The sequence below is a fragment of the Phoenix dactylifera genome, chromosome 6 (genome assembly GCF_051530095.1).
Source record: "Phoenix dactylifera cultivar Ajwa chromosome 6, Ajwa_hap1_PhDact_Kaust_v1.1, whole genome shotgun sequence".
Taxonomy (NCBI): Eukaryota; Viridiplantae; Streptophyta; class Magnoliopsida; order Arecales; family Arecaceae; genus Phoenix; species Phoenix dactylifera.
The window spans coordinates 5,632,672-5,654,886 of record NC_143195.1 but is presented as its reverse complement, the minus strand read 5'-3'; the positions used below and the strand labels follow the sequence as shown (position 1 = coordinate 5,654,886).

The 22,215-nt window shown below is 37.3% G+C and overlaps 1 protein-coding gene across 25 annotated transcripts in view; it reads right to left on the bottom strand.

The window, feature by feature from the left end:
- The window catches only part of LOC103710476 (alpha-1,3-mannosyl-glycoprotein 2-beta-N-acetylglucosaminyltransferase-like), a 49,133-nt gene that overhangs the window by 24,341 nt on the left and 2,577 nt on the right, over positions 1–22,215 (bottom strand). For 19 of the 25 annotated variants that reach the window (XR_015987829.2, XR_015987830.2, XR_015987828.2 and 16 more), the window contains exons 2-8: positions 20,998–21,157; positions 19,353–19,403; positions 12,262–12,349; positions 8,763–8,825; positions 401–435; positions 242–318; positions 73–118 (exon numbers count right to left, since the gene is read on the bottom strand). Coding sequence is in view for 22 of the 25 variants with exons in the window: in XM_088723215.2 (XP_088579341.2) it covers positions 73–118; positions 242–318; positions 401–435; positions 8,763–8,825; positions 12,262–12,349; positions 19,353–19,403; positions 20,998–21,099 (462 nt within the window). In the remaining 3 variants the exon portion in view is untranslated. Of the gene's footprint in view, positions 1–72; positions 119–241; positions 319–400; positions 436–8,762; positions 8,826–12,261; positions 12,350–19,352; positions 19,404–19,544; positions 21,158–22,215 lie in introns of all 25 variants that reach the window. The other 6 variants (XM_088723224.2, XM_039118070.3, XM_088723214.2 and 3 more) reach the window with 3 other exon arrangements.

The following is a 22,215-nucleotide window of genomic DNA, read 5'->3' as shown; positions in this document are numbered from 1 at the left end:
TGTCACAACAAATGACCTCTCCAACTCTTAACTCATGAGTAAGAAGGAAATATGTTACATCATACATAGTACCTGGGATACAAATAGTGGAAATTTGGAAGCAACTGAAGTCTGATATCTAGAATAAAAATATTTTTGATTATATTGTGTCAGATAAGAAATCATATGATTAACTTGTAAAAAAGAGGATTCATACTCATTAGAAGAAAAGAAAAAAGAATTTGCAAAGCATAACCCATACTTTAAAACAGATTGAATTGTCCTTTGCAAATAGTCTGGGCGATTACAGGCCATTATAACAACTGCTGCTACAGGTACCTGAGAAATTAAGCTAGACAATTTGTCATGCAACTCTCAAGATATCAACCAACATGGGTATGATTCATGCTATCAACTATACCTCTAAGTTGTTCAACAAGCTCTGAAGACCTTTTTCTGCATACAGAATGAATATAATATTAAATAAATGAAATGCATGTTTAAGGTAGTAATATTTAATTGATTATTATGTTTTAGCAAACTTAAAAGATAAAGGACTGGATTTTGACATGATTTAACACCTTAACATCAAAATGACAACTTCAAAGTTTTCCTATTGCCAGGCTGTTATCTTAACATGAACCATCATTGATGATGGATTAGCTTTGTAGCTTTGCCCCCTTCTCCATTCTTAGTAAAAACTTAAGAAACACTTTTTCTTTCACGTTGCCAAGATAGGCCCCACAGAAATGTGTAGGTTGGTTAGGACCCACAGATTATGCAAGGCCGCTAGGTAGATTAGCCAACATTAGGTTGGAAAGGGGGAGAAGATGGAATAAGAATCAATTAATATATAAATTTTGAAGTTTGTCATTAACAGCAGAAATTACAGTTGAAACTTTATGATACATATAACTTGCATATATGAGTATGATGAGTACCAAATTAATTTTGCGACTAAAACAAAATGTACTTAAATATGTAGACAGAATACTCACATTCATGTTTCCTTTGAAAAAAAAAAAAGAATACTTACATGCATAGACATTAGTAGAACGATGAGCCACAATCCTAGTGGTGTGAATTGATCCAAATCCATTTGATGCAAAACACGTGGATCTTATCTATTCTACTATGTAACACCAACTCCTCCCAAAACCATTCACGAAATGTGCCTACTTGTCCATGTTTCCCCAAGAACAGGCGAGTTGCATGCATTGCATGTGCAGCACTATAATAAATTCCAAATCAACACTTATAGTCATCATGTTCGACATCTCAAGAACATATATATATATATGCTGTTGATATTTTCAAGAACATATCCATAACCATAGCAATCAAGATAGTAAGTTAATTGGGTTCAACACTCTAAATCTTAACCAACCATTCCTACATTACCTCCAATGTATTACAAGCTTTGCCAAGTTCTTCTCACAACTTCCACATATGTTACCTTACATCTTGCCGGTTGCCCTCATCTTCAACAAACCTTGGACAAAATTTAGTGTACCTCTTCTTATTGGAGCTTCCTTAGATCTTTTTTTGAGATGCTTATAACATCCATCAGTTCCATATCATTTTGCCATTTAATTGGTAAACTCCTACATACTCATTCCCAAGGTATGTTGTGCTGGTACCAAGACCCATACCGGTTGCCGGCGGCATGGTTTGGCATGATACCATGTCGTTTTATGCCGAGCCCATACCGACATAGCAAAGTCAACAAAGGAGGAAAGAGGGAGGAGAATGGGAGGAGAGAGAGAGAGGAAAAGAGAGAGAGGAAAAGAGAGAGAAAGGGAGAGGGGATGGGCCGGAGGAGGACCAAAGAAGGCCGGAGGAAGGGCTTCCCCTTGACAACTTCACTTAAACATGTGAAAATAAAAAAGGGAACCTATAAGGCCCTTGTTTCGTTTAAAACAGGAGAACCGAGGGCGGAGCCCTTCCTCCACCTCTCCACCGGCCTCTTTCAGCCCTCCCCCTCCATATCTCTCTCTCCCTCCCTTCCTCTCCCTCTCCCTTCCTCTCTCTCTTTTCCTCTATCTCCTTCCCCCCCCCCTCCCTCACCTGTTTCTCACATCACGAGGCGGAATTGTGCTGGTCTACCATCAGTATGGCTTGGTATGCCCCAAATCGGGCTGTTCGGCGTGAAATGGAAACCCATGCTTATTCCTCTACCTTTCCTAGTTTGACCATATACTATGTCAATGTCCTTACTCCTTAGTTTTCTCACATTCTTAGACTCGCTTTAGCCTAACAATTCAATACTGCAGGAATTACTATCTACTTATAACTTTTTCATTAAGTTGAAAGATATGCGTCGGTCACCAACAATCTGGAAGCACCTCTCCACTTTGTCCATCCTCCCACTTGCAATTCTCTAAGATACATGCGCTCAACAGGAGAGGAGCTACGATTTTACAATGGGGACCAAGGTTGTATTGTCAAGTCCTGCCATACCTATTTATAGTAATGATTTGTACACCTTTTCCAAAATATTCATACAATATTGACAGAACAATGATGCAAGTGTAACTCAAGTACAATACTTAAAATTTGCGAGTTTGATAAAAACAATTTATAGTAATGATTTGTACACCTTTTCCAAAATATTCATACAATATTGACAGAACAATGATGTAAGTGTAACTCAAGTACAATACTTAAAATTTGCGAGTTTGATAAAAACAATTTAATTAACCAAGTTGGTGTTGTGATAAAATAAATATTAAAATACCCATGACTAAAACCCTAGTATAAAAAATATCTATGTAACCACGATTATATGACCAATTGTATATAACACTTTTTATTTGGTCCAAGATAATTCTCTTAGGGCTCCTTTTTACAAATAAATTGATTAAGTCCAAATTCTGAAAAAATGAATAAATAGACCTATATAAGGTATATGCTATGAATAATCTGAAAATGGCTATACTTACTGAAAAAGTTGAATTTGTAAAAAATTCATACCAATTCACAGAATAATTCGAATTTGGATGTAAAAGATTTTGTATGGTTTGATGTAAGGTCCGCCACACCGACCGTACCAATGTACCGGTGGACGCCAGTATCGGATCGGTACTGATTCGGACCGGTACCACTGATTCGGTTTAGTTCACACATTCAAAAGCCTCAAAAAAATTTGAAACTGGTACGGACCGGTACGGATTTTTAACACCAAACCGATCAGAGCCGGTACCGGTTCAACATTCTTTGATTTGATGCATGGTATGCTGAACCAGCCCGTACCCGCCGGTTCAGCACATACCGGACCAGTCCAGTCCCTGACCGGTCCGATACCGCAGTGAAAAACGGTTTCAGCCCCCTATAGGGTCAAAATCGAGCAGTACGGAGGGCGTACCGGTGCGAACCGGAGCAATTCACACTGGTACAAGCCTGATACCGCCTTGAACTGGTGTGAACTAGACTGATTCGCACTGGTATGCATTCAATTTGCCACAGCGCCACGCGCTATAGCCTTTTTGACCACAGCGCACCCGCATTGTCATCTTAACACTATGGCCATTTTAGCCACAGTCTCTCTCGACGCCTCGCCTGTTCGGATATAAAAGCCGAACGGTCGAGGCAAGAGAAGGCCGAAGAAGGCCTTCCCAAAATTGATTCAGGAGAAAAAAAATTGAGGTGAGAGAACATTCTTCTCTTTCCAAAAAAAATCCAATGAAGGCTAATTAAGGTATGGTTTTCTCTCCTATCCTTTTTCTTTAATATTTTTTTAAGGAGCTTAAAAAAGTAAAAAAAGAGAAAATCATACCAAAGTTTTCGATTTGGGCATATTTTTTTATATGTTGTAGATCCATGAAGGATGTGCATGTTGACATAAATATTTTTATTTTTTAAAATATTATTATTTTAAAATTATTTTTAAATTTAAAATATAATAAAAAATATATTAAAAATCAAAAAAAATTGAAAAAAAAGTACATTCTACATAATTCAGAAGTAATTCTTCAGGTAGAAATCTTCTTTTTCTGAATTTACAATAAATAAAGTTTTTTAAAGTAGAATTATAAAAAATTAAAAAATAAATAAAAAATAAAAAATTATTGTCCTTGTAGGAAGGGAGCCATCAAGAAAAACCAATCCCTCACAGCCTGATATTGGCTGGGAGCATGGGCGAATGCTCGAGGGCCGACACCCACTAGATTATTTCTGAAGAGGTAACTTAACTCTTGTGGCATGTGTAAGTTTACCGGTATCTTCTATTATTAACATAGTACAACATGCTTTTTGTTCATAGATCAAATTATTTAAAAAGGACAGCAACAGCTTTGTAAATGAGCAGCAATCGTGAGTAAGACAACTATGAATCTAAGTACATTACGCATTAGGAGGACATTCATCTGGCGTTAGAGGATTACTAATATGGTACTAATATCTATTTTTCTTCAATATTTCTGCAGCCGAATGGCAGATTCATTTTGAAGTGTCCGCGAAAAATCTTAAGTGGATAGCTATCCGGATTCTCATCCAGACGGTCTCCTCGAGTGGCTGAGCGCAACTGGCTCACCTTCGCCCTCATCCACAGCAAGCAGATGAACTGTTTGACACAGAAGCGCCTCAACAACCTTGTATATGTGCACTACAATCTGCAGTTGAAGCTAAAGTGCATTCAGAAGGAAGTGGAGCTCAAGTATGCTGATCCAATATTAGGGCTTTCGACGATGATTCTATGGTCGGCTGGCTTGTGCGCCAGTAGCAAAAGCCGAAGCTTGACAAGCCAGGATCGCCTACATGACCGGCCGGCTTTATAACCAATGAGGCTAGGGTCAATTCAGAGCAATGGGTTGGGCGCAATATTCCATGCACTTCTACAGCTGATCAACCGCAACCATAGGAGAGCCAATCACCACATGACTAGTACGAAACACCCTCTCAGAGAGATGATCGAGAAATGCTCAGACAAGAACACTACGATACCCAGTCGACTCGGTCAGGAGGGCGACATAGCCAGACAGAAAAAAAACTTGAAGGGTAAGAAGGCAGCTGCCCACCAAACCAAAAAAGAAAAATAAAGGCCCCCAATGTAGTGTCGAGGAGACCTACAGCAGCAGCGATGAAGGTTCTGGTGGTAATGAATCTGCTAGCCATGGAGGGAGTGCAAGACAGTATGGTACTGTTTATGAGACACAGCCGGAGGCTGGTCTTCGATACACAGGATACGGACCACGGTCGACCATCTTATAGAGCCCACGAGGATACTATTACATATAGGAGATGGGCTCCTCGAGGTCGTTCAGGAAGACAGGATATTGCTGCAGATGACCTCACATGAAAGTAGGATCCATAAACGTATCAGATTTCGAGTCATATACTGGATCCTATTATCCGCAGCCTCAGGCAGCCCATGATCTATATTGATACCGATATGGATACGGTGCATCGAAGGCATCTTCCGATGGATACCATCCTACGCAGCCTGTAGCATCTCACGGGTCGAATTTTGCTGCCGCCATATTCGGATGAGCCCCTCCATAATCAAAAGACACCTCCTAAAGCCAAAGCTTGAGCGAGAGTTCTTATAACCCGGCACACATTTCTTCTTGGATGAGCAGACAAGACTACAACGCCGCTTAGGTAGAGGGGTGGGTTGATCTGCCTCCTTCTGACTATACTTATTATAATCCGGATATCTACGAGAGCATCGCCACTCATCCCAATTTTAGATATCCGAGAGTGCTTTAAAAGTATGTAATTGAATGTATCTTGATTTGAAGATATTTTATATTGTTCATTTTATGATTTGTATTATTTGGATTGGAAGTAATAAGATGCATCATGTAACTTAAACCCTAAACATGGAAACATCAAAAAACATGAAAAAAAAATCAAGAAAACAACAAAAAAATATCAAATTAAACTTAAATTCATAGAAAAATATCCAAAAGAGAGAACTTCCAAAAAAAATGCGCGATAGCCAAAACCTGGCCGAACCAGTGGTACTGGTTCGCATTGGCCCAAACCGGTCCGGTAGGCCACCGGTATGCCCACCGGTACCGGTTCGGCAGACATTGGTTCGATGTAAAATTTTGGCATGTCAATACAAAAGAAAATTTATGAACTCTCAAAATTAATGATCAAATTATTGTTTTTCCTTAATATGGTAAATGATAAAAGAGCTTTTTCTACTTGCAAGTAGATTAAAACATTAACAAAAGAAAAGCAAAATCAATTTCAGAAAATCATATTTAATATTATGATCATGTTTGAAGTAGACATTCTTCACAATTCAAACAAATGTTATTAGACAATAAAATAGAACAGAATAGGAAACTTGATGCTTATAAACTAAACATAACAACACATTCAATTGAAACAAACAACAAAACAATATAAATAATATCGTGTCATGCCAATGCTTGCCATGGGCCAGCACCGTCTCAGTTGCTATGGCATGCATATGCTGAGACATTATTGGGGTTTCCTTTCTTAGGATGCTTTAAACTTCTTGCTAATGTTGTTAAGAGTAGCTTCATGCAATAAAATGAAGACTTAATGATATATATAGTGTGAATGAATGCATGCATGCAAAGAATATTGTGCAATCTCTCATTCAAGCTAACATGACACCCGAAGAAGGCATTAGCATTACTTCAACAACAGGCATTTATAAAATTTTGGATTAACAAGATTTTTGATACTAATACTCTGAAAATAAAAGATGTGCTTGTTGAAGCATTGTTTGTTGACTAGTGTCATTAGATGAAAAAGTTTTGGAGACCAAGATGTAAAACATTTTTTCCAAATCTCTAGGTCTGAGGAACCATCACGAACCACCCGGTTCAAGGCGTCCTGGGCCGTACCGACAGCAAACCAGGATGGTTCCGGCATTGAAACCGAGACGTCGTCGCTGAAGGAGGAGAAGGAGAAGAAAAAAGAGGAAAAAAGAGAGAGCAGGGAAGAGAGGGAGAGAGAGAGGAAGAGAGGCTAGCCGGGGAGGCTAGGGAGATGCGGAGGCGGGGCTCCGCCTCCGGTCCCCTATTGCCTTTGAAATAGGGGCCTAGAGGGAGCCCCTTTTAATCTTGTGTTTTTTAAATTGAAGTAGGCAAACCCATTGGCGACTTCGCTTAATTTTTTTTTCAAAACAGGGGCCCAAAGGCAGAGTCCAACCTTCGCATCTCTCTGGCCTCTGCCTCCTCCACGCAGAGACTCCCCGGCTTCCGCCAACCAGCCCCAGCCTACCTCTCTCTTCCTTCCTCTCCCTCTCCCTCTCCCTCCCTCCCCCGCTCTCTCTCTCTCTATTTTCCTCCCTCGTTCTCCCTCTTCCCCATCTCTTCTACTATGTCGGTACAGGCCCGGCACGGCACATTAATGAAATCTGAATTTTAGATTATTCATATTGAACTCAAATAGGGAGTATTTCCTATTGCACATTCACTTAATTGATTTTCATGTAAATAAGGTTTGGTTCTTTTATCTGCCTATGGAGTCAGTTTATCCAAAGCCACCAAACAACCACCCAATTCCTGTCCAAGGCAATGAATTTTTTTACGAAAAAAAGTATTTTGAACCTTTTTGGTTCAGCATTTGTTGGTATTGAACTGCATTAAACTCAATACAGTCCAGTACAGTCCACTGCCATTCAATACCCTGAGATACTCCAGTACCATTGCACATGCAGATGGCCTTGCCAGTACCAAGCTACAATGGATCAGCACCTAAAATATTGCTTTAAACAAAAGACAAAAACAAATGATATCTTGGACTTTAAACGATGAGAAAATAAGCCTAAAATTATGTAGTATGTGATAGTTAATACGACAGAAATATGTTAGGCTCAAACGATGGTTGGGATTATCTATAAACGTTGTCTAATTTCAAGCAAATATTTAGTCTACTACACTGGACATCACCGGTTAGTCTAATATCAGAATGGTGCTACAACAGAATGGAACTGACAATGCTCTGTGCGCATCAATGCAATACAATGGCTCGTGTGTTTTGTGTCACATCACCAAAGAAAAAGTCAGACGACATTTAAAAATTAGTATTCCAAAATTCTATCTGAGAAAGATCAAGCAACAGCACATTTTGAACAAATTATGGGACAACACAAAGGAGGTATCCACTGTTGTCTACATCGTAGTGCTACTCTATATCCAAGATAACAGTTAGCATTCTTAACGAGCTGAAGTTATCCACAGAGCAGATCCTAAGACAGAATACACCACACCTGCTAGCTACTCATACTAGATAAGAAACTGAGATAGATTTGCATGCAAAGGAATTAAAACTCCTCAAAAAGTGATAAAAAGCCACAGTGGTTTGAAATTGCACACGAATTAATATTATAATGAGTTGCTATCGATTATAGCTTATTGGAAGTGTTCAACAAAAAACCTAATTAAAACTCCTCAAGAAGTAATAAAAAGCCACAGTGATTCGAAATTGCACACAAATTAATATTATAATGAGTTGCTATCGATTATAGCTTATTGGAAGTGTTTAACAAAAGATCTATCTTCTATACTTGACAAGGAAAAGAATGGATGTAATAATGCAACAACCAAGTTGACAATGATTGAAATGACATCATGTCTATGCCGAAAAACCAAGCAGAAAATGGTTCTTCAGATCAGTAAGTGAAACATGAACTCTGAACAAAAATGTCTAGAAAAGAATTTATTCAACAGCTCAATTTTTCATTTCAGCGAGATAAACCAAATTAAAAGCAAAAGGTAACTACAAACTATTATAAAGAAGCAACACCTTGCTTAAATAAGAAATATGGACAGTAAAACTAAAGTAGACCAAGATCGTACTTTCAAGATCTTGAACTAGGGCCTTCAAGTGGGTAAACTCTTCATCTTGAAGCTTCTTTTCCTCTGGAAACATCAATGCAGTATTAGTAGTTTAGAGATTGGATCAAACCAATATCAATGCTCCAAAATACAAATACATAAACACAACTCCACATCTGAACAAAGAATTAAAATTGAATTATAGAGGATTGCACACTGTATCAGACTGAAAACATGAAATTTCTACCCCTCTATTTCTCTTTCTAATACATACATATATCATGCATACATACATATATACATACATACATACATACATATATATATAATCTTTTACATATCACATGTAATGACCTGACCTATACATAGGAAAATATAAATGTATGTATATGTCCATATGTATGTATTAGCGTGTGTGTACAAAAGAGGAAAAGCGAACCAATTTGCTGAGACAATAAGTGTTGTCAAGCATCATTTACCTTTAGAGACTAACTCATATGAACTTTTCTAACCAGACTTCTGCAGTTAGTGTATATTTTAGTATAAAATAATTTGTGAAACTTTAAGCTTTGAGAAATACCTTAGCATTTGAAAGTTGAAATTTTGACTTGGAACCCAAGAAAACAATGTTTGAACTGAAGTTGGGAAATTGAATTTTTGTTCTTCAGTAATTGGAATTTTTAGGTACTTATGAGGACCCGTACGGACATGTTTAGTTCCACATTGATTGGTCACTGGGAAAACGAAAGGACTTCTTTTTCTCTTTTCAAGAAATGATGAAAGGCCCTTTTCTTTTGAGAAGACTGGAAAAGGAAGAAAGGTTCCTCCCACTAGTTTCTTAGCAAGCAAATATACAGGAGGCTACAACCCTAAGTTACAAGTATATTGTCTAATCTATTAAGAACTAAAAACATGGCACTTAGAACTTTTACAAGGACATAAGTTGTCCCAAGACTTGAGACTAATGGCCATTGTGAGAATAGATAGAATTTCTCTTCTTCCAAAGCTGCCATGAAAACCAAAACAAGCTGATCTCATGCCTTCCATATCAACTATTTAACTCTCTTCTTTCTCCAACAGGTCCAACAAGATAGCAATCTTGCAAGTCCTCCTCCAATGCCTGAGCAAGCTCTCGTTTATAGCAAATGCTCTTCGTGAAGGGACAGTGGATGAGGATGTGGTTAGTAAATGCAGAATTAGCATCACAAAGAACATAGCCCTTGATCCACCAGCCATTCTTTCCTAACCAATCAATCTTGGGTGTGTAGACTATTCCTTAGAGCTAACCACACAAAACTTTTAGTTTTCTTATGGGTTGCATTTTTCCATAAAGCCTTGCATAGGGACAAAGTAGCCCGCCCTGTTGATGAATCTCTAGGAGGCAACAAAGAAATAGATGTCCTTCTTGACAAGGTTTGCCGATCCGGCCCGAACCCGAGCAGAACCGACGCGGGACTGGGTGGTCGGTTCGGCGGCGGGATTTGGAAACGGCCCCAAACCGCTCAAAATTGGTCCGAACCAGGTGATTCCGAGCAAAATCGGTTCGCATTGGTTTGGACTAGCTCGAACCGGGTCCCCCTTCCACTTTTGTTTTTCAGTGGTGGGAAGGCCTAAGAAGGCTTCTCAGATATTCCTTCACCATTTTCTCAAAACCCCCCGACCCGTCGAGACCAAAAAACATGTAGATTTTGACGATTCAAGGAGAATCCAACCCAAAACAAGGTATGTTTTCCCTCCCTACCCCATTTTCTCCTTTTTCAATGCCGAAAAATGCCAAAAAAAATCCAAAATAAGAAAAGATCATGCTAAAATTTTTGATTTTGGCATGATTTTATAATATGTTGTAGATCTATAAATGACTACACAATTCCACAAAAATTTTTAATTTTTGGACTATATAAATTTTTTTAAATTAAAAAAATAAAATAAAATTCAAAAAATGATTGTAAGATTAGAAGCTTATTTAGGGCATGCAAGCTACTTTCCAGCTAAATTTGGTGTCAATTTATTCAAATTTTGACGCGATCATGCGCATAGTGGCCTAAGCACAAATTTAAAAAACAAATTGAGAAACAAGCACCTAGCCTTAAATGCATGCCCATGGACTTAGTAGCATTCTACAAAGATCTTAGCATCCATATTCCATAGTAGCATTCTACAAAGATACTACTAATTTAAGAAAATATGTAGCATCCATAGTAGCGTTCTACAAAGATCTTAGCTTAAATTAATTTTCTAAAATATTTATATTTAAAAATTATTTTTTTAATTTAAAATAATTAAATATAATTGATATAAAAAATATAAAAAATTAGTAGTATATTACATAATTCAGAAGTATTTTCTAAAATAGAAAACATATTTTTATGAATTTATGATATTTAAACATATTTTTAAATTTAAAAATTATTAAAAATATATAAATAATCTAAAAATATGAAAAATCAGTACTATGTATTAAATAAGTCTGAAGTATTTTCTGAAGTATAAAATATATTTTTCATCGTAACAAAATTTTACTATTTTTAAATAATTAATAAACTGACGTGCTTGATAAACTTGCAAGAATGGAACCATCAAGAAAAAAGGACTCGTTGCGTGACATTAGTTGGGATCATGGACAAATACTCTCAGGTCAGCACCACTGGAGGTGCAACTGGTGCAACACAGAGTTCAAATAAGAAGTAACCAGATTGAAGTAGTACCTAGCTGGTGGTTATTCCAACGTATCTATATGCCGAAAATGCCAACAGGATGTTCGGCAACTGATGAAGAATCACTTTGCTAATTTTCAAGCAACGAAGGAGAGGGTTGTTAAAACGAAGACGGAGGTGGACCATCGAGCGGCAGAGCAATTTTCATATCACTCTAGGAAGACCGAGATATTTGCGTAGTTTGAAGTTTCATTTGAAACTCCAAAACCAAAAAAAAAAAAGATTTGATCTGGGCAAGAATTTTCCATCAAAAAAGATTTGGGCAAGAATTGATCTGAATTAGAGTCGGCCATAGATAACAAGATATCACAGGAAGAACAAATCAAATATCATCACATTTCAAATGCATGAAAACAAACTTTGTGCATCCATGATGAAAAATATAAAACATTATAATAGTCAAATATCTGTTCTTTTAGGTTAGATATTTTAAAAAAAACCATGTATGAAAAAAATAATTTTCAAGACTTTAACAAACTAAAACAAAGACATGAAAGCAACCAAATATATTCACTATCGTTCATCTTGAATATGATAAGACAATAAGCTGAATATACTGTAGGGAAAATAAGATCTACATAATTACTTCACATACAAGAATTTAACTTAGTAATGCTATTCGATGGCAAGAAATAAATAAATAAATAAATAAATGCAACAATTTCAAAACACATATGTTGATATCAAAAACCTTGATCTAGACAAACTTAAGCCTCAAAGCTTAAATGTTGTTATTTAAGCCTTCTAGCAAAACTATTAGATAAAATAAATAATAAATTTTAGTTTCTGGCAAATCATATATAGACCTTCCAAGGCAACAATTTTTCCTTGTTGTACACTAATCTGATCTATCAACGATCTCATCTGACTTGTGCACTGCCTTTCAGACTCCACCTGTTTACAAATTTATTAAACAACACCATGTTATCTAAAGATATGAAAATTTTGAACAAAGACAAAGATATGACGCCATGTAGGTTATGTCCCTCCAGACTATCAAATAGAGTATTTTATTCAAACTTGAGATGGGTTTGTTCAACCACAATAGAAACTTAAGTTGGTATCAAAATAAACATACATAAAGCATTGAAATAAATATAGATCCACTCCAGTCTGAAATAAATATAGATCTGCTGCACTCTTAGTATCAGAGAGTGACCACATTCATGGTAAAGCAAGTGATAAATAGTGCACAGTAGACTATTAAAATAAATATGCTTTAATGCATATGTAGGATTAATATGCTATCAGTTGATGCATTCAGTTACTGATTATGTATACAAGAGTTTGTACATTCTGAACCTTTAGGCCCAGTTGGTTCAGGGATAAGCATGAGATAGAGCTGTTAATGTGATAGCCCTCATCCTAGTGAAGCACCATTTAGCACTACAAGATAACTTGGAATTGTACTTTTGGTCAAACAGGGTTAAACACTTGGTAGGTATAACTATTCCATCAAAAAGTTAGAAAAGTTATCTGATTTCTCAATTTATCCCATCTCCAGTTACTTAATTTGTTTATATCGCTTCAAAATAGTGTTGGTCAAATTTTAATTGACTAAGATCATCCAGGTCATCATTGCCTATAGGAAAAAGATCTACAACCAGCCAGAATTCAGGTTTATTCCAAGAATATAATTCTACATAAGGAGACACATAATTGTCCTAAGGCTAATTATCCACAAGCCAACTGAGCCTTGAATGGTTTTTTTCTCGTTGATGTAAGTCTTGTAAAGATATTGGCCCCGTGCGCTAGTGAGATTTTATATCTACTTTATGCTTCCTTACCAAATTTATGTTATGCCGGCCCCCAAATTGCTAAGCAAGGTCCTTGAGACCCACCTTGAAAGATCTGGGTACTCTTACCAAGGTACCAAGTACTGCCAGTACAGTCATACTGGCCAGTACATGCCTCCTGTACTAACCTCATATCAACCTGTATCTACAGGTTACTGGCAGTGGTGGCCCAATCATGCCTATACAGCCCCTATACTATAGTACATATCATACTGGCCAATAAGCGATCTAGGCCCATACCTGGTTTTCAAAACTGGTCCTTACACTCATCTCACCGGTGACAACACTATCACCTGTACATCAATACCTGCATCATCTAACAAATTATTGTTAAAATCTAGAAGCCTAGAAGCAACCAATCACAAAAGGTGTCACTGGATTCCTGCAATATCACAAGGCTTCAGAGTTAAAAATCCATGAGTCTATAATTGCTGAATAATTACTGTCTCCACAATGGAAGGAGGAAAAATAAAGTCTTGGTTCATCTACTAACATATAGTAATTCACATTTTCAAAAGAAACTAATGTAAATTGCAGATTGACGAGCAAGCAAGGCCATAAGCACTAAAAGTGGAAAGTACTGGGAAGACAGTCTGGCGATGGGTTTGTTACAAGTGTAAAGGGATCCAATTGTACACTTATTAAAAAATAATTTGTAATATACTAGCCTTTTGGCTGAATATGTGGGAGAAAAATAGTAATTCATGGAGGCTTCTGATTAAAGTGATCTCTCTACTCTCTACATCTCTTTGACTCTTTTTTTTTTCATTTTCTTCATCTACATTTGTTTTCTTTTTTTGCCTATAAACCATCGTGCATTTGCTACCTTAAACTATGACTCCTTCAATAATCAATTGCTTCATCAACCGCTAACACCCATCAGAAACTTAATGACTATCATAAAGCTACAAATCCTCTTCTGAGTGGCAACAAGACATAATGTTTGATGACCCTCGATGGGCAAAGGGACCTTGATCCTTTTTAACTTAAAAGAAATCCCTATCATTGGCCTATAAAATTAAGACCTTCGAAATGATTCCAGGGAGCATATAAGCCATGTTTGGTGGCCCATGGTTCCGAGATGACCATCTTTCACGCATTACCTGGCATTACCAACATTCATGGAAGGTACTTTATCAGCTACTCATTAAGAACATGTTTCCTGTCAAGGACCTTCAGAAGGTAAATGCAACCACCTCCAAGTTTATCATCATCCTTAGCACATCTATCATCTTTGTCAAGCACACCAAGGTCAACTCATATCATTCAGAATGACCATAATCGTCATTATTTATGCCAAGGTATGTTGTACCGGCCCAAACCAAACATTACGGGGCGTACCATAACATACCGGTTCGGTGCCGATATCTAGTACAGGTGGCGTACTGACACTCGATACGCCAAAAAAAATTTCATACAGTACTGCATCGACACTGTGCTAGTATGGCACCGGTACGAGGTCCAGTACCAAGACGGCGAACCTTGATCTATACTAATAAAAATGCAAAACATTCAGTCCAACAAGAGGTGTTTCAAACATTCCCCATGAGGTTCCTCAGTCTTCATTGTTTCGTTGGCCTTAAGCTTGCAAAGAAAAACGCCATGGAAATTTATCATGTGATCAGAAATACAAGTAGATCCTATTTTTCAAGCTTGCAATGGATGATCAAAATGCATCTCCTCTCATTAAGTTTCATCAAGTATCAGCAAATTATCTATGAATGCATTATGTCACCTATTATTATCAGCTTGTCGACAACCTTCTTTGCTTCACCCTCTCGTGACCTAATTTTATTTGAATTATCTATTTCCTCACGTGCTCTGCTCATTCAGCAATTTCAAGAAGGTTTCACTAGCAAGAAGGTACTATTTCACAGGCATGGCTACTGACCTCAATTCATGCATCAACCTCAAAGCAGATTTAGCTACTGATGCTATGGATCACTATTCTCTAATACTCTAATATTTGCTTCTTGTAACTCCTTCATTACAAGAACAAAGGAAAGAGAGAGAGAGAGAGAGAGATCTTTTCTTCAATTGATGAAGCTATCATTCCATGGTTGACACCATCATGAAGGCCACTTCGTTTTAAAATCTCGATAGAGAAATAGTACCTTTGACACTTCACATAAATTGCTACATTGTGATAAGTAGAGCATTAGTTATAGGCCCATAATTCAGTCTTCCACAGACAAGCTAATCACATAAAGGTTGAAGTTCATCAATATTGCACAACCCTGACTACAAAATGCACATTCTTCAAAACAAGGATAAAAGAACCATTACTATGGCCTTTTCCAATAAAGAACTTGATGGAAAAAATATTGGACACCTCGACCTCGGACCAGACCGACCTTAACGACCACGGTAAAAACCAAGGTAGGCAACTTCAGCCCGAGCCGACTGAAGTGAGCAACTTCGCCTCCAACCAAGAAGCCAACCGACCAAGGTGGGCAACTTTGACACGTGCCGATAAAGACTGACAGTCCCGGCAATCAGCCGTCGTGACAGCGACTGGCCGTTACAACAACTCTATATTCAGCGCGCGGTCAGTACCATACGCCACCACCCACGGCAAAGCCGTACTACTGGCCACCACCTGACCACTGGTACACGCCGACCCAGGTAATGACAAAATCGACTCTCCTATATAAAGTAACGATCCAAAAGACCTCAAGTACGCAATGCAATATGATATCATACAATATTATTCACAGAGAACTACACTCTGTTGAAATCTCTTCCTTTCATTTTGTTGCCTCTCTATTCTAACTCACGCATCGAAAGGTCCCCCGCCGGAAACTCTTCAGTAAGCGGATTTCTTGCAGGCCAATTCAGAGAAGACCAGCTTTTTCAGACCTCGGCCAGCCAGTTCAACTCAGTTTCCGCCGACCTCAGGGTCAGTTGAGCTGCGCTCCGACCTAAGTCCAAGATTCAGCAGCAACGAAACTAACATAACACATGTTATGTCATCTCATGCTAACACATACAGAAGTTGGCATACAGTGAGCATAAGCATAGTGGCATGGCACACATTTTAATGCATGGGCATGAAATTCTTTTGGGATGTTTTAACTTTTACACATTAAACTTTTGTTTACTTTAGTTAAGATTTGTTCCATGAATTGAAACAATATTATGAACCCCAACAGGCTACAGTGCCATACAATCAACAGTGTAGGTAAGAATGTATGTTGAACACCGTACAATGTGTCGGTCAAGCTAATATAACATCCTAAAAATGAATTAGAATTGCTACATAAAAATAGATGGTAACCATTCATAAAAATGAAATATATTATGGAAAATGAGAATTGAAAAGAACAAGGCATGCATATGTGTCAAAGCCTTATGTACGTGTTATAGGCACATTACATGAAAAAAAAATGGAGATTAGAATATAGGACTCTTCTTGCCTGGCCTTTTGAGTTTTGGCAAGGCTTGGATTTAGTAATACTTAAAAGCTTTTGAGGTCTCAGAAATCTTCTAATATTTAAAAGTTGCTATTTGGCCCAACCCTAAAATCTAGAATTTGTTGGTGACCCTCTTATTTTAATGGAATTTAAATATTAGAATATTTATTGAACTCAAATGGCACACAGTTCCTTATTTACATGGAATATCTCAAGTACATTTCCTCTCATATAATGTTCATGTGCATAAGTTCTTTCCAATTGTCTTCTTATTGAGTTATAGGCTGTTCAAAGCCAACAAACAACCTTCCATTCCCTCTCCAAGGCAATTAAATGGCAAAAACAAAAACAAAAGTATGCTAACCTTTTTTGGCTCAATACTAGTCAATATTGAGCTGCGATGAATTATATCAAAACAACATGATTTGATATAGGGCTCTATGGTTCAATATTATGCAATATATAGGATACTTTAGCATGCCTGCATGCCTTGTGCTGATATGTCCAGTATGTGACAGCGCTAAAACAACACAGTATGCACCAACCAGCATGGACTTGCTTCAGGAAGTCTCATATTATTGCAAATGAATCAGCTCATCTTTGACTTAGCAAATTCTATCACCCAAGGAATGTTGTACCACCCCAAACCGCCTGGTTCGGAGCGTACCAAGCCATACCGAAGAAGCTCCGGAATGGTTCTGCCCCTCGATTCGAGAAATCCGATGAGACAGGGGACAGGGAGGAGAGAGAGAAAGTGAGAGGGAGGGAGGGAGGGTGAGAGGGAGAGGGAGGAAAGGAGAGAGAGAGAGGGAAGGGAAGGGTGGAGGGAGAGAGAGGCTGAGAGAGGCGAAGGAGAAGCCCTTGTTGGCCCTCCTCCATGCGGGGTTCCCCTGTTTCGAATCAAACAAGAGGGCCATTTTTTATTTTCGTGATTGAAACTAAAGTCTGCAAAAACCCTCAGTTTAAATCATGAAAATATAAAAAAGGCCCCCTTGTTTCGTTTGAAATAGAAGAACACCACATGGAAGAAGCCGACAAGGGCTTCCAGCTCTCCTCCGCCTCCCTCTCCCTCTCCTTCTCCCTCCCTTCTTCCTTCTCCCTCTCCCCCTCCCTCCCTCCTTCCTTCTCCCTCTCCCCCTCCCTCCCTCTCCTTCTCCCCCTCCCCCTCCCTCTTCAGTTTTCCTTTGTCAATACGCGCTAGAATGGCATGGCACGGTACCGTACCATACCATACCGTACTACTAGCCAACTGGTATGGGTGCCAATACCGGTACTGTATACCTTACTATCACCCAAAATATGGGGTGATTTTAGATGCCCTGAATATACATGAATCCATCTATGCAATTTTCACAATGTATTGCATATTTTCTTCATCAAGTGAGACAATATGATGGTAATAGCATATCATGCATTCATTACATAATGTTTTGTGCTTGTACCCTAAAGACATTCTTTAGCATTTCCACAATTGTCGCCTAAATCATCAAACTAGAAAGATTAAATTTGCCATTTAATATATGTGGTTCACAAAGCAGAGCATTGAATGCAATGGGAATTCCAACTTCTGAAAGATTCCAACATTGGTTCATGCAGCAAGTAATGAGATGTTGTATTTGTTGGAGTTGCCATTTGCTTGAAAGAAAAGGAATTGTTATTCCACTTTTAGATGGGAGGAATGGTCATTCCTCATTTTTCAGATACTTTTGGGGTTTCAGAAGCATACCAAGCAAAAAAATATATATATTTCCTCATTTTATTCATTCACGTCCGTTGTAATACTCCATAGTCCATACCACAAATTTTATCAACTTTATGGGTTCTTTCCATGAAGTCCAACACCATCAAAGCATACTCTTTTCCCAAATCCTAAATGCATGATCTGCTTAAATTTGAGAGGAAAGGATTGGTGCATAAATACAGACATATTGTGCATAAAATAGGCATGCTAATAATTATGTTCTTTTGTATTCTAGTATAACTATCACTTTTTTTGTAAATTTAATAGGTCATTAACCTCATAACTTGATTAAGCATTGCAAGATTCTTCAACAATCTTGTACCTTAGTGAGGGCCATGGTATGCCGTACCAGCCCGAACCGGGCGATACGCGGCGTACTGTACCATACCGATTCGGTATCAGTATCCAGTACGACACCGCATCAATACTGTACAAGCGTGGCACCGGTACAAGATCCGATACCGAGACGACGAACCTTGGTTAGGGCATACCATTTAACCCTCCACTTTCAACTTCATATTGACCACTCTTTCACTAACATATATATTTGATTAAATTCACAAAAGGAATATTTAGATAGGCAGTCATTAATAATATATTATTACTCTTCCATACAAATGAATATAACATTAACATTCAGTTATCATGATTATACATACAACTTATTAACCTTTAATGCCACAGTTTACAATTACTAAATTAATTTAGGATATCTTGAATAAAATCATATAGTGTCAATGAACAGGAATATTATTTTAATAAAATTGAATACATGGTATATCACTAGATGAAGAAAAGAATGAAATATGAATTTTTAAAATATATAAATTATCAACATACAATGTTTATACATAGATACATGAACGCATATGGACGTATGCATGTGCATGCATATAGTATGTTTGAAAAGAAAAAAAAAGAAAAGAATGAGACCGTCAACTACATACCGCAGAAGCTAGGCGATCTGCACACTCAGACTGTGTTGCCAAAAGGCGCATCTAGAAATGAAATATCCAAATAAAGCAAAAAATGCATTATATTAGAAGATAGAATGCATTATGAGAAGCTTGCAATTGGGCATACTTCATAATGTACATAAAGCAAGAATGTATATATACAAAAACAAAATTGACAGTTACAAGTGTTTAAGAAGATGGTGGTGAAAAGGCAAATCATCATCACGTTGCAATGCCTTTATTTCTTCTCTGCATGATCTAGTGGTCCAACAAATAAACCGAATTCAACATATGGACAAGCATCGACTACTCAGATGTTCATGTCTGAATAAATTTATAACTACAGATGACCTTTTTCCAGAGCAATGATTTTAACCATTACCAATAACTAGATGTCCCTAGCAAATCATAGAGTGTAGTCAATAGGAAGTTGATTTGCAGAATGACTGTCACCAATTTAGAAAGCAGATGCAGGTGGCCTGATGAAAACTGCAAAGAGAAAGGCATAAAGAAAAAAGAAACTTCCAAACAAAGCAATTTATTATGAACAAACACATTTCAGAACGCAACATGAGACCAACTAAGAGTTATCTTATAAGACAATAACAAAACAATTCAAATGTTTCCCCTTCAGAATTTCCACCGCATAAAAAGACACTCTTCATTATAAGGCATCCAAATGATTATCCTATAATCCAATGGTTCATTTCAAGAGGTATAACAATAGCATAGCAACAATATATTTGCTAAAGATACAAAATCTATTTGTGAAGATGTTAAACTCCAGATAGGAAAAAGATCAACTGTTTTATCAAAGCAATTGAGACCAAGTACACCAAAATGATCAAGAAATTAGTTAAGGGATGAGGTAATGCAAAAAGGAATTAAGGAAAAGATGTCGTTAATAGTAGAACGAACTTAAAGCTTCTACAAATCGCCTAACCAAATTTGCCTTCATAAGAAAACAATGAGATAGAAGGTGAACCAGTAACAAGAACAATCAAATCAATAATGGAAGAGCTTCAGGGAAAACATGCAGGGAAGCCATCAATTCATGCTGGTAATGAGAACACAGTTATCACGTGGATTATTTAACAAAGAGCTATGGAAATATAGGAGAGCCTGCCATAATTAAAATCAAGACCAAATTTAATACCCAAAATGATGAATAGAAATATAGTGGCCAAGTAAATAGTGTTGCCCAAACATAGTTCTAAAAACTAAAACATGTAATAATTCATGGCACATGTTTACAAAGATTCTTTTATTTTCTTGATGCAGGATTACCTTTCTAAATATTTCAAAGCAAGAGCAGGGTTGTGGAGTCAACCCACTAGGAAAACAAACCAGCAAATGCCTAAACTATTTTTTCTTCTTTCTAGGCCTTAGTAGTCCTAATTAGTTGGCAATTGGCCAGTTAGTTGGAGTATATGAACTTGCTACTTCAACAGACATGTTTCTTTATGGAACTATTTCTGGTTATTCAGCAGGGTGTCCCAGTGTTATTCTTTCACAGAATTCTGTTTTAATTTGAATCCACACTAGTTTTCAATCCAATAAGCCCCCAGAGTAAATACTAAAAGACTCAGTATGATGTCGTACTAGAAGTGAATTGGCAGGTTAACTGGAATTATACTTGTTGAAGATCAGGAATCCAAGCATGACTTGACCAGGGAAATGACAGAAATTTTGTACGGGAGGCTACTCCAAGATTCTCACTCTTGGCTATTGACTTCATCCAGTTTTGAGTGTCAATGCCAGACTACAGTTCCATGAAGCTGAAGCAAGCATTGAACCTATTCAGGAGTGAATGCAATCAAGATGTTATCTTACAAAAATGATAGGATGTAGAAGCACCTAATAAAATTGAATTAATTTGCAGCTAACTTGATAATCACATTGAATTCAATTATAAAATTATTTTCATAAATAAACTTTTGCTCTACACTCAAATGGTAAAAATAGTAAAGATCTAGATATGTTGGTTACTTTAGTTTAAATGGCCCAATGTGCAAATCATCTAAGTTTAAATACTACCAGATGGAATTGTGGTAGCAATATCTAGCAGTTGGAGAACTAAAAGGTAGGTAAAAAATCACCAACAATGTCAGAGAGCAAAAGTGTTCCACAAGTGTGTATTACTTAAGATAATTTTTGCAATAAAGGAACTCAAACCCTTCACATAAATAGTCAAAAGCAACTGAATATTCCGCCCATCTTGTTGGTGTTTATCCTATCTTTCTTCAAATTTTGGACTGCAACTTTAGTCCATAATCTGCCAGTTATTTTAAGTTGCCATTCATCTGTCACGCAAAAGGGCTTGTCTAAGACAAGCCTGGTCTCATACCTCAAGACAAGACACTTTGAGAGAGCCCTCGCCCCTCAGGCTCGTATGGAAAGGCAATCTTAAGGGAGAAGCATATGCCTAGCATAGACAAGCACATAAATACTAAATGATGAGCCTTAGCCTCTGCTTGATTGTAAATTCACATTATGAAAAAAATTATGACATCAATTTACTTTAGGAAAAAGCAATTTTATATACAACACAAGAGGACAAGTTTAAAAAACAAAATAGGTGGGAAACTTTTTGGGACATAATTATATACATACATTCATACATGTGCGTGTGAATAACTGGATAAGGCTCCACAGTAGCTGTTCATGTGGCTCCACTTCACTAATAATGAATCCCATATTAAATTGCACATTCACAACATTCAGGTCTTACTGTTAAAGGAAAGAAAGGAAAAGTGCACCCAATTTTATCACAATTAGAAAATATTTAATCACATTGGGGCATCCCAACCATCCATACCAAGTCTCATGTGCATTGCATGTGCTAAGGATTTAG